The 14,301-nt window shown below is 40.3% G+C and overlaps 1 protein-coding gene across 1 annotated transcript; it reads left to right on the forward strand.

Annotated features, from left to right (window-relative positions):
- Window positions 1-1,664: 1,664 nt before the first annotated feature.
- On the forward strand, window positions 1,665-14,035 carry rab33a (RAB33A, member RAS oncogene family). The gene is made up of 4 exons (XM_030061485.1): window positions 1,665-2,184; window positions 7,883-8,023; window positions 9,623-9,703; window positions 9,792-14,035. The coding sequence occupies exons 1-4, from the start codon at window positions 1,783-1,785 to the stop codon at window positions 10,014-10,016; spliced, it is 849 nt and encodes a 282-aa protein (XP_029917345.1). The 5' UTR covers window positions 1,665-1,782; the 3' UTR covers window positions 10,017-14,035.
- Window positions 14,036-14,301: the final 266 nt, after the last annotated feature.

Here is a 14,301-nt window from a genome sequence, read left to right on the forward strand (position 1 = left end):
GCAGAGGGAGATTCTTGACATTTTGTAGGGAAATTGTGCAGAAAGTCATGTATGATGGGAAGAAAACAATCAGAGGCTACTGGCCATAATCTGGTCAATACAAACCAGTTTTATTATTATATTATATTATTATATTATTATTGTGTTGTTCCACTGATCTATACGAAAGAACACTGTGTGAGTTTTGCCTGGTGTAAATATTATGTGGTAATGCCTTGAATGGGATTCCCCTCACTACCTGCTACTCTTAGTGTTGACTTTACTTTGTGCCTGGAGTCTGACTGCATTTCAATCCTTTACATTACGGCCATGTTGGTTTGTGGAATGTGACCAAGTGATCAGCTGATGAGATCACATGATGCAGTCAGTGTGAGAACCAGAACCCCCTAAGTTTCCTTCCCTTTCTCTCTGGCACAAACCCTCAAGACATGTTTCATAGAGAGCAATGTTTTAGGGAAATCCTTCTTCTCATTTGTGCAACTTCATGATAATTATTATATACTTATTCCACAAAATATAAACATGACCACCGCCTCCAGACTTATCTAGCTTAGAAATGAAAATGATCCTATTGCACTGACAACGTTGAGTTTACATAAATGTCATTTCTGCTGAAAAATGACATAGTTACTGCATAATGAAACAAATTCTAGAGTAATAACAACAACAATAATAACAATAATGATAATACATTTTATTTGCATAGAATTTTTCTTGGAACTCAAACACACTTTGCAGTAAAGAAAGATAAAATCTCATGAAATAAACAGTATTACAAAATAATAATAATAATAATAATAATAATAATAATAATAAAGTATATGAATTAAAGCAAACAGAGAATATAACCACAATGAGGATGGAGGGAGAGAGTCAGATGATGAAAGCTGTTTAAGTAGGGGAAATTTTTCACTGAGGTGAACCTAAAAGTATTATTATTATTACAACATTACTGTTAAGGTGTGTTTTTAACTATACTGTAGTGAGTTTTAGTGACTTCACGGTACTTGTAGTACTTTTTTCCCACTGTATAGTATTGGTATAAAGTTTCTATAATATTCACATAGTGACTTAGTGTGTCTGGTGCTCCATTTAGTATTCATTGTACAACTCCACAGTATTTTTTATTTCCTATGGTATTGGGAGAATATTCCTATAGTATTCACATAGTGACTTGTAGTGCATGTATGATACCTCCTGGTGAGTTTATAACCTTTTAGTACTTAATTTTTATCTCCTATAGTATCACCATAATATTCCTATTCCATGATATTGCTATAATACTAATAAGAGTGTGCCTATGGGCCCCCACAGTGTGCTGATAGTGACATTACAGTACTTTAAGGTATTGTTTTAATCTTTTATGGAAACACTAAAATATTCCTCTTGTATTTCTAAAGGGGATTTTACACTTGACTGTATTTCTTCTGTAGAATGCTATGACTAATATAGCTTTGCTGTGATACTGACGTGGTATTCAGCTAAAATAGTACAATGGTTATTGTTCTTTGTTCCCCAAGGATAATATGAAGTTTGATTTTGTTTTGTTTCCCTTTCCTCTGAATGCTTTCTCCCTTTAAGGCAACAATCAGCTGCTGAAAAAGAGTGTGGTTGGTATCGTCTCTGGTCTCCTCCTTCCTTCCTTGCGTGCTTGCTTCCTTCCTTCCCTCCTCCGTTCCCCTGTCCCTCCCTCTATCCATCCATCCGCCCCCTTTCCTCTCCTCTCCTAGCCTCTCCTCTCCACACACGCACCCCGCCTTGCGCATCGCCTCCTCCGGCATAATGACCAACGATTCCCCGGAGGAGGAGACCCGAGCTCCGGGTGGCGGCGGCGGCGGCGGAGGAGTAGGAGGAAGAGGAAACACAAGAAGAAACCGAGCGGACGACAATGTCACCATCCTGACATCCTCCATGGATTTAAGCAGGAGCGGCCGGACCCGACACAGCAGCGGCGGCCACGATGCCGCCCCGAGCCTCACCTCCTCCGTGGACCTGAGCGCCTCCTCCCTGGAGCTGAGCATCCAGACGCGGATATTTAAGATCATCGTCATCGGGGACTCCAATGTGGGGAAGACCTGCCTCACCTTCCGCTTCACCGGGGGGAGCTTCCCGGACAAAACCGAGGCCACCATCGGCGTGGATTTCAGAGAGAAGGCGGTGGAGATTGAGGGGGAAACCATCAAGGTAAAAAAAAAAAAAAAAAAAAAAAAAAAAAGCAACAGAGGGCTGGAGGTCGGGAAGTGGTGTTTCTTCCCCTCCTCCCCTCCTCCTGCTGCTCCTCCACTGGGGGGTTTTGTTGATCAGCCATGCATCAGCTGTCTGCAGCCCAAAGTCTCATCCTGGGCTGTAACCACGTTACAGGCCTTTTCTTTTATTCTCATCAGTTTTCTCGACCTACTTTGCAGAATTGGATACCTTTCACACCACAGATGCTGATACAAAAATGGGCTTAATAATTGTATTTGTTCATCTTGTTGACACTCAGTAAATCCTGGACAGCCATTCTTGGAGCTGTTGGCCGTCAACAATAGCCCTATAGGATGAAAACATTTTCAGTAGCCTATTCTTAATGTTATCCACATGAGCTAGACATTTTACAGCCCTTACTACAATGGTTTTTGTTTGTTTGTTTTTTTCCAGTACAGTATGGTTTTGATTGTTGATGCTGTTACTGTGTTTTCTTTGTGTGGGTTTATCAAAGCTCAGCTTGTACTGGCCAATCCCCAAACCTGTTGTTAGGAATCCATCAGATATAGCTATTGCCAATAACAAATCACTGCATCATTATGATATTCCTAATGTGTCTACTAAATCTTATGTAATAGTACTAAAAAAAAAAAAATGTCTTGAATCACAGTTAAAAGATTACTTTTTTTTTTTTTTTTAGAATTATCAACAAATTCCTCAGTTAAACTGATAAGAAATAATCATCCATCCATTTAATTTACTTGACTGATTGGTGATCAGTGCTCCATGACCGCACTGTCAAACATATCAATCACAACAAATTCTCTACACAGGCCATAGTAGCAGCAGTATACTATCTGTTCAATCATAATCTAACAATTTCTGAGGTCTTTACAAAGAATAGGGATGGTTTGATGGGACAAAATGAGTCAAAGCAGCATTGCATCACAGCGGGCTATAAAAAGTCTACAGTAATGCTGGTAAAGATTTGTCATATTTGCCCATATACACTGAAGTGCTGCCTGTGTAGGACCATTACAAACATCCTCATATATGCAAATGACTGACTTGATATTATGATTTTTATTGAATTTTCTTACTCTGCTGTGGAATGTGCACCTCAGAACACACACACACACACACACACACACAACCGTCCACCTCCTCAGTGAGTCTGTGAACCCCCATGTAATCCCTATATCCCCAAAACCCAAAACACACGTACATGTGCACACACTCCCATGCACCCCTCTCTCTGTTAGTAGGCCAGTCTGTCTGTCACCTCTAGATGCCCCCTATGTCTGACTCAGACACACACAAACACTCACACACACACACAGTGAGGCACACAATGCACGTGGTGTCTTTTTCTCTCGCACTTCCTCTCTCTCCGTCTCTTCTTCTCTCTCACGCACACTTTATATGAACCTGTATTTTTTTTACCCGGTTGTAACCCGTAGCTACACAATGGAAGCTGTGAAAAATTCATCATAGCGTCTCTCACTTCTCGCTTCCCGCACGTTTGATGCAGTTTTCTTCCAGATCATCCTTCTAAGATTAGACAACAAAGAGGTGTGCTATCTGTCACGCCAGCATCTGAGTATGTCAGCAGACAGCCATCTGGCTACATATACTATCACTCACTGTGAGATTACTTTATGTTGGGGCAACACATCCAGATGGAGCGTTAAGTAAAGATATTTTTGTCTCTGTAAAGGGTTGGTGTTGATAAAAGAAGGGAACCCCAGATGAAAGTGACTTTCGTTGGCTAATGTTGGCACATTTTCAATAATGATAAATAATGAGCTCTTTTACTGTAGTTCACAGCTGCGATGCCCTTCCCTGTCTGATGATCCCTAAAATGGTGAAAAAAAAAAAAAAAATCAATTTAAAAATTAAATGCAATTTCTTAATCCTTTTGACATTTTTGTGAAATGTACATCAAAATATTATGGGTTTTTTTTTTTTTTTTTTTAGTATTTGCACTAGTTAGAATATATTGCATTGTTCCTTATAATTTGCGCACTATATGGACAAAAGTATTGGGCCACCTACACATTACACCTACAGCAGCTTTCATGACATCCCATTCTAAATCCATAGGCATTAATATGGAGCTGGTCCCCCCTTTGCAGCTACAACAGCTTCTACTCTTCTGGGAAGGCTTCGTAATGACCTGAAGCATTAAAGTTTCCCTTCACTGGTACTAAAGAGCCGAGGCCGACACCTGGCATTCACCAAACCCAGACTCGTCCATCAGACCGCCAGATAGAGACGTGTGACTGGTCGCTCCACAGAACACGTTTCCACTGCTCTAGAGCCCAGTGGCAGTATGCTTTACACCGCTCCATCCGATGCTTGGCATTGTGCTTGGTGATGTTAGGCTTGTGTGCGGTTGCTCGGCCATGGAAACACATGCCATGACGCTCCTGGTGCACAGTTTTGTGCTGATGTTAATGCCAAAGGAGGTTTGGAGCTCTGCAGTTATTGAGTCAGCAGAAAGTTGGCCACTTTTATGCAACTTTTTGCGATGGTGGCATCCTATTACATTACTGGAATTCAGTGAGCTCTTTAGAACAAGCCATTCTCTCACAAATGTTTGTAAAGGCAGATTGCATTGCTAGCTGCTTGATTTTATACATCTGTGGCAATGGGACAGAATGAAACACCTGAATTCAGTGATAAAGAGGCGTGTCCCAATACTTTTGTCCATATAGTGCATTAACACTGGTGGTAGTAGGGAGCACAGAGGGTGCATAAGCAGGCAGGCATTTGAGAACCAGCATGCACCAGGGAGAGGGCATGTTGTTGTTGTTGTTTTTTTTTTTGTTTGTTTTTTTTTAACCAGAACAGAGCACACCACAACACAGGCAGACATTTCAAACTTTGCATGTTTCACTTTCATTTTGTAATGAATCATCCAAACTATGATGTTTTGCCTCCACATTGGACTTTTTCCATTGCTTGTCCTAAAATTGCTTCAGTGGTGCTTTTGTGAACTAAAGTGCCATGCACACTGGCAGGAGTGAGTATCCTGACAGCAACATATTATAAAAACAGATGTGCAATGAACATGGCAGATTACTTATAATACTTTTCAGGAATATGTGAAATGTAGTCCAAATGTCTTTAAATATCATCAACATTAGATCTTCTTGGACATTTGTCCATGTTGCTTGCATTTGAATCGATGTTTTTATTCAACTGAAATCATGACATACAGCTATTTTTGGTATTGTTTCCATAACTTAAAGGGCCATTGCTAACATCTTTAAGACAGAGAAATAAATGCAAAAAAGGGCATACAGATATAGGAAAACATTATTATTGTTGTTATGCTATTTTCATGCATGATCAAAAGCGTGGCGTTTTGTCAGCCCATCCTGTATTCCACCAGTGTTCAACACACAGGAGCTTTGATGTGACGAGCAGGATCAATGTACCATTCAGCCACTGATGCTAATTAGCAGGGCTTCTCTTTTCAAATGGTAATATGAGGTAATTCTCTGGTCCTTTGCACACAGCCTGGGTTTAGGGATGGGAGATGCAAGGCCACTAGGAGCCCGATGTAAATCACTACACCCTGGGGGCATAAAGATCATTCTTTAACCCATGTTCTTTTTTCATGACTGAACTACATTTGCTTGGCAAAATCAATGTCATAACTGTTGTTTTGTGCAACTGCTGAGGCGAAAGATAATGCTTTGCTTCCTTGTGTTCCTTTTGTTAAATCCAAACAATCACACACTACAAATAAGGAGTTAGCAGTTACATCCTACATCCTAAATCTTTCGATGGTCCCTTAGACAGGGACTGTAAATATAGACTGTCACACCCTTTAACACATTTAGCTGACTCCCAGTCCAGCTGTTGCCATGGAAAACATAGTCAACACCAACATTTACCCTGTAAATAAGAACAAATCTGGTTATCCTGGTGGCTCAGGCAGATAAGGGACATGCCATGAGTTGTGGCATCATGGCCTCGTAAACGCTGTTACACAGGTCTCCCATACTTCATAACACTCTCTGCTCTTTATTGTGTAATAAAGCTTGAGTCCCGGGCTTTATTTTATTTTATTTTTTTACATTCACACTTTATTGGATTCACTGTAAATACAAAATGCCATCTGGGGAAAACCATTCATATCAGCTTCCTAGCAATAAAAGGCATTTTTTTGTAGGCTCTAGTTCTGCAGTATATAAATTCAAGGTTTCAGGGTTGATCATATAATTGTAGATCTCAGCCCTGTGCTAAACTGGTGACAAGGGCTGAATAAGCTGTGTTGGAGGGTGAGGGGTAACCCTGGGCTAAGGATGAAGTCAGTGGAAAAACACTGAAAAGACGGTGTGTGGGTGCTCCTTTTTGAGGCTAATGATTAAGCACACAAGCCCACTGTGCTATACAGCACTGCTCTCCTGGGACACTGTAAGTGCACATGGCTTTTATAAGCCCCCGTGGGCCTAAACAGTAGTGTTCACATGCATTGTCCTTCCAAAATAGTAATTACCAAAGTGCAATTCTTCAAGTGTAATCCAATCTCGTCCTTGGCTGGATGATAGATGCCTGGGTTCCTGTCCAGTGTCCAGCCTCCATCTGAATACAGATTCTTACAGTCACATCTATCTAGGGCTCGGGTTTTGTTTTATATTTTTTTTCAATACATCATTCAAATCATTTAAATGTCATACCAATACCTACTTAACACTTTTTTGATACTTTGTATGAATGAACATCATTCATGTACACACAGGCCAGTTTTTGACTTTTCCTCAGTAACAGAGTTTTACTTTTAAGGACTAAGGCAAGTGAAATGCTTGCATTGACACACTTTATATTATGGTGGATATAACCACTTTACTATAAAGCAGGTTATGATGATGATGACATTCATCTCTTTCTTCTCTGTTCAGCTTAACCTAATTTTCTGCCACAGTAAAGGCAGTCATGGAGGAGGTGGAATCAGAAATTTCTTAATCCCTTGACATTGACATTTCTTAGAAAAAGGTATTTTTAGATATTACACTCATTTTCTGAGTTACTTTTGAACATATCCTCTTTTATTTCTTGTACTTTCAAACACCAATAGTGATAGGCTGCATAAACTAAAAAAAAAAAAAAACAAAACCAAAAAGTATTTACAGTATCAAAGTACCTAAGTATGGAAGTATCAATAAGTATAGGAACTTGGCAGGCTTTTTTTTTCTCTTGTTTTGATATTCACACGGACTGATAGCAGCTGTTTGGTACCTGATGGCACATTTTTGTGATACCCACCACACGAACAGGCACATGGTACATATTTACACTGAAAAAATATTGTTGTCCTCAACATAGCCAGTGTCATATTTTTACTCTAAGAATAATGGGCTGTGTTGCCCACTCGATCTGTTTGAACAAGCACAACAAACATTAGGACGTATTACACCTTGCCTGGGATTTTGTCAATCCCTATCCACAAACAGAGGATGTATTATCTCTGACATCTCCCTCGGTCACAGCCCATGGCTCATGAGCAGCCAGAATAGTCTGTCAACCACAGACACTGATGAGGGAACAAGTGCATTATTAGCTTTGTAAATTTGGGTGTCTCTCTGCTCTTCCTCTCTCTGGAAGTCTGCTGACAGTTGCATTCCTCTCTCTCAAGCACAGAAACACACACACACTCTCACTCTTACCCTGTCTGCTGCTACAGGTGCAGGTGTGGGACACGGCAGGTCAGGAGCGTTTCCGTAAATCCATGGTGGAGCACTACTACCGCAATGTCCACGCCGTGGTCTTCGTATACGATGTCACTAAGATGGCCTCCTTCCGCAACCTGCAGACATGGATACAGGTCAGTGCACTGCACAAACAACTGCAGATCTATGATCAGTGCAGAGTAAGATAATTGGGCATACTTGGAGCAGCACAGTCCACAGTACAGTCTTCAAAAGTAATTTTTTCCCTTAGGTGACAGCAAATGCCATCAGCAGCTCTTCAGTTTGTGGTGCTTACTCCATCCACAAGCCTCCTCATCCTCCAGTGATGTTGCAATATACCTTTTTTTTTTCCACAGCAGCCACTTTGACATGAAATAGCAGGTCACACTGGTGTTACTAATAATATTAATGATGGTTCCGTTATATTTAAGTCTAACTGAGCCAAGGTACTGCTGTAGTTAATGCTGGCTCACTGCCCTTTTGAAAATTAAGCATGGTTTCAGTAAGCAAACTATATTTAATTTTTAGTAAGTGAGGGAAATTTTAATACATTTTGAAAATTTTTGATTTATTTTGGCCAGAAGTTTTAGAGATGTGATTGGTGGGAATTCCTTGTTTATATTTTTAAAAAATATTTTAATATTACTTATTAAGCAAATGTAATGACTTTTTGCTTTATATTGGTAATCAGTCAATACCACAGTAAAAGTGTGGTAGTGCCATGGTTAGGAGCAGCTGTAGTAATCATAGTTACCATGAAAGATCATAAAAACCACAGGAAACCAGAGTGAATTTTCATGACGGTGGACAGGCTCTGGTCCACTTAAAATTAACTGAAGCTTAATCAATATCATTAGTAACACCTGTGTTTAGCCTGCCATTTCATGTCAAAATGGCTGCTGGGAAAAAAGGTCTACCACACACCTGGTTCTGCATGCTAAACCTGACCTCACTGCTCTAGAGCTGCTGTACTGTGGCCAACCTGGCACTTTGACTTCTCTGAATAAAAAATAAATAAATTATGCAAAGCAGGCTTCATGCTTGTGTATGTAGAAATGATATGCAAAAAGGAAATCATATTACCGTGCATACAACTAACACAACAATACAACAGTAACATAAAAATAACCAACCTATTATAATTATTATTCACAGTAGTTGTATTAGTAGTAGTAGTAATGTTAGTAGTAAGAGTAGAACTGGCAGTAGTAGTGGTAGTAGTAGTAACAGTAGTGGGATTATTAGTAGTTGTTTTATTATCAGTAGTAACAGTAGTACGGCAATAGCAGCATTATTATTAATATTACTAGTCATCCAATCCAATCCAATTCACTTTATTTATATAGCACATTTTGAAAACATAAAAAGTTTATCAAAGTGCTGCACAGTAATTTACAATAAAAGACACAATGGTTAAGAAAATGAGGATTAAAATGAGGATACAAATAAAGACAGGTTTAAAAAGAAGATAAGAGTCATACAACAGATTAAAAAAATGTATTAGTAATAGTAATGGTAGCAGTATTACTAGTAGCAGCAAGAGTAGAAGCAGTACTAGTAGATGTAGTAGTAGTAGTAGTAGCAGCAGTAATGTAAGTAATAGTATCAGCAGCAGTAGTACTAACTGTAATAGTGGTAGTAGCAGTAGTTGTTGTCTTTGTGTAGTATTACTAATAGTAATAGTAGTGTTATGTGTGATGTAGTTAATAAAGTCCCATAATGCTCCTCTCCAGGAGTGTAATGGCCATCGGGTCTCAGCATCAGTACCTCGAGTCCTGGTGGGAAACAAGTGTGACCTCGTCGACCAAATACAGGTCAGTGAACAGGATTCTTACTCTCTTACCGAACCAATTTCTTACTTAATTTAGGACTTTTTAACCAAACTTTGACTTTGCCTTCCAGGTGCCCTCCAACATGGCGCTGAAGTTCGCTGACGCCCACAACATGCTGCTGTTTGAGACGTCGGCCAAAGACCCAAGGGAGAGTCAGAACGTCGACTCCATCTTCATGTCCTTGGCCTGCCGCCTCAAGGCCCAGAAATCCCTGCTCTACAGAGATGTGGAGAGAGAGGACGGCAGAGTGAGACTGACACAGGAGACCGAAACAAAGAGTAATTGTCCTTGTTGAGGAAAAGGAGGAGGAGGGAGGAAGAGAGGGGAAGGAAGAGAGAAGAGTCACTGTACATGTTGAGGAAGAGGAGGAGGAGGGTGTAGCAGACTAATGCACGAGGCTTTCAGAGCAGCTGTCCTTGCTGAGGAAGATGGAGAGGAAGGAGGATGGGAGGGTGAGATTTACACTAGAGACTGACACCAGGAGCAATGTATTTTGAGGAGGAGAGGGACGGGACAGTAAAGCCAGTGCAAAGGACTGAAACATCAATTTTAAGTCCTTGTGGGTGAGGAAGGGGAGGACAGAGAGAGGATAGAGAGGCGGAAATGAAGGAAGAGGAAAATGGGAGGGAGGAGGGACACACATACTAACAAGGTCCTGGATAAGACAATGTTGCCTTCTGCACTGTAGTCCAGGGATTCTTCCACTTATCCAACTGTAGACCGAAACTGAGTACACTCTGAAAACACTCCTTCTGGGACCAGGACACATTTAAACATACCGATACTAAACATACTTGTCATTTGGAAATACACAGGAAACAGGCCTATGACCTATTTCATGGCCATAGCGTCCAAAACAGTGAGCAAAGCCGACCCTGGCTCGATCAGCATCACAGCCATGATTAATGGCAAAAATTTGAGGCTAGAATGTACTACAATTTTGTCTTCACAATTAATGACCAATGGTGTCTTTTTAATCATATATCTTAAATCTCGCAATCTTATCCAAGTTGATTTTGTTGCCAGTCCTCATCTCAGCTGAAAGCAATGTTGCCTGTGATATTGCCATTGCCTTAAAAAGCTGCTTCTCTCATGATCTGACTGACAGGGAAAATTAGTAGAACTGAAAGCAGTTTCAGATTTTTTAAGACTTGAGCTTTATTTATGTATGTAATCAACCCGACACTCAGACAGCCTCTTAAGTGGAAACATCAATCATATGAGAGGATGAACGAAGCGCTCATTTTTCAGCATTTGTGATGTATTCTGCTACTGTCTTGCCAATATGGCTCAATCCTCCAGGAGTAGGAGCAATCTAGGATCACTGTGAGATTACTAATACATGGGAAACTTAATGAAGCGATGTAAATCAGCGCTACGGCCTGTAGGAAGGATGGGACTACACATCTTAGACAAAATCAATGTGGATAACATTGAGGGCTTTAAGGAACAAAAGCATCCTGCAAACCACTGGTGGTCAACCATTACCAACCTTTATTCCATCAAACTGCTGCTTGTGTATCATGGCTGTACTACACTTCAGTACTTCAAATCAGTCTAAAGGAGCAATGGGAAGACCTTGAAGGCTAGGCTTCCTGAAAACAGACCATTTATGTGTTCTCAGACACCATGTTGCATATTGATTTTGAAGCGAGTAAGATCCTTTTACCCTTATGCTGGAGAACTACTAATAGAAAGGGCCGTCATGGCAAGTCTCTTCTTTCTCATCTCGTCCTGATGTAAACATATCCTCACCATGCATACCTTCTAGCAAAGTGGTTTATCCAGCTTCCCCTGTGAGTGGAGTGCGATCTTACCCCCATTTGACTTTTAGATAGACAGTCGGCTCTAGTCCGATCTTGTTAGACGTAACAATGGCATATTCTGTAATGAATACAATATTTCTTTTACTGTTTTATTCTAGTCATGCTCCCCTTCGGGAGACATGGAGAACAGTTAAGTGATCCGTGAATGTCCTAGCTAAAGGCCTTTAGTCTTGTCTTTCATGAGTAGCAGTCACCATCAATATTGTTGTCTCTAGTCTGAGAGGGCAGGGGAGAAGATACAAAACTGTGACCTCTGCATAGATAATGGAGACGTCTTTATCCTGCTACACAATCTGTGCCAGCATATGTAAGGGGACTTTACATGTCTGTCTGTTGAAGGATGGGTACAGGATGATGGATGATATAACTCTGCATTAAGATGTATCTATTATTTATACAGACATATGCTTCTACACACAGATAGCCAGGGTGTGGATGGGGGAACACTCTGTACATAATAGTACTAATCTAATGTTACAGCTATAAGGCCTTTGTGCAGCCGTTGTCTGTGTGTGTTGCTCTGATACCTCAGTGGTTCCCTGTCCTTTCCAAAATCTAGTGTAGACACCGACACAGTGGAGTGAAAACCAGCACGTACACATTGTCCAAATATTAAATTTTACCAAAATTAAATGTATTGTGGTGACATCCCCATAAAACTAGAGCGGTCATTTGGCTGGGACATTCAGCCGAGTCCTTTTGTTGTGGCGAGGTAACAACTGCCATCCAAATTTGTCTTTGTCATTATGAACATCGAAAATTGCCATTACTGTATTTGGGAGCCATATCTAAAAGAATTCAAGACCTCTTAGCGAGAAGTTCGATGACTCCTGGTCAAATAATTTATCGCTTCACCAAATGATACAAAAGCAAGTGAAATCCAGACTTCCAGATAATTTTCTGAAATATTCAAGTTCCTCATTAATATTCTTGGTTCAGTATTGCTCCTTCAGTATTACTCCACAGTTTCCGAAATGCTAATTTCGGTGGCAGCAGGATCAAAAGTCTGCAGCAGCTAATAGGGGCGTGTGAAAGGAGATTAACCATAACATATCAGGAGGAAACCTCTCACAAGGCTATTCAGTCTCACTGCATGGGGCTGTGAGCTGAAGGGAGGATTTGAACTTCCATAAATCCAACCCAGAGCTGTAGGTTAAGCAAGAGTTGGCCCAAAAAAAAAGAAAGAGGAAACAGAGGATGGTATTAGAGTCAAAAGCATACACCAGTTGCCAGGTTTGTGCAACTCTTGTCTAATTTATAGCGGTAACACACTCTTGGTGAGATGACACTGTACTAGCCTGATGTAAGTCTTGGAAAAGAATGTGCCTGCATTTCTTTCATAAACTTGCCAGACCTGATTAAAATAACATCTGAAATGGTTTCTCATGATTGAATTAATGTAAGCTGCCTTTGTTTTTAGCCAGATTTGCTTTCAGTTTATCACTACTGACATTATACACCTGTATTGAATTGACTCAGCAGCTATATAAATGTGATTTGAGAGAGTGTAATGATTGGTAGAGTGACCATTTATCATGATGACGAGCATTTGTTCATGGTAAGAAAGGAAAGTTACATTTCAAACATCAAACCAATCTCCCCAAGTTTTGTCTTTAAACATTTGAGGTAATCTGAAATGTATACACTGTTAGCTCTAAAAGTTAAGAATACAGATGTAAAGTATGTATGCTTGCCTCCTGTCTGTCCCTGTACATATTTTACATTTTGTTTGGCTCTTTTTTTAATAACTCATATTTGCTCTTAAAGGGATGCCTTGACATTTTGAATTTTAGTCATGTATTTTTCCATTGTTTGGAGAAGCTGTCCTCTGTATTGGCCGGTCAGGAAACTGAAAGCTTGGCAACACTGTTAATATTGTTAATTCAAATTAACAGGGCACTGCTGCAGTCGCTTCACAGCATCCCTCACTGAACTGAACATGGCCTGTAGTTTGCTGCTACATTGCTGTAGATGTCAAGATATTTCAAGGCTGTTTTCCCAGTAAAACATTATTGCTCCCTGTAGAGGAATCTTCTTCCCGTTTCCCCTGTCCTCAGGGAGGTCAGGAGTCAGACACAGAGCATCAACTCTGGACCTGGGAGAGGCTGACTGTATTGCTCAAGGACACTTCAGCAGGGAGGATGCTGGCTCACAAAAGACTTGAACCCTCATCTTCTGGCTGAGGGAGGTTTTACCTACTACTGTGCCCTGTTGCTGTTAATCAAGAAAAATTAGATTAAAAGCCAAAATCCCAAGTTATCCCTTTAACAAAAGCCTTAAGAATGGTGTTCATTTTGATGATGTAGTCATGTTATTAGAATTACTGTTAAATCTGAGATGACAATGTTCATTTTTCTCCTTTTAAAATGTTAATTTATTATTGTTTTGATTTCTACCAGGATGTCTTCTACTCTGTGTTTCATATGTAACGCTGTTGTTATCACAATCTCACAAAGGGACTTCTGATAAAGATGTTGAACAAGCTTCAGTCAACTCACATCCTTGTTCTCTGTGCACGTTGTTCAGTTCCCGGGACATCACTGGGGCTGGAAATGCACTCGTGACCGAACACAGGCTGGTCAGTTTGTGTTACTGTGGTTTTCATCTGTCAGAAGTGTATCTGTTTTGGTCATATAGTTACCCATGACCTGACCAAAGTACTGAGAAAGTGTTTAGTGTTAGCAGATCCTGATTCCCTCCCACACACAGGAACCTCTGATTTCATGTCTGTTATTCCATTCTTTCTGTCTTTAA

Source organism: Myripristis murdjan, chromosome 10, assembly GCF_902150065.1.
Source record: "Myripristis murdjan chromosome 10, fMyrMur1.1, whole genome shotgun sequence".
NCBI classification, from domain to species: Eukaryota; Metazoa; Chordata; class Actinopteri; order Holocentriformes; family Holocentridae; genus Myripristis; species Myripristis murdjan.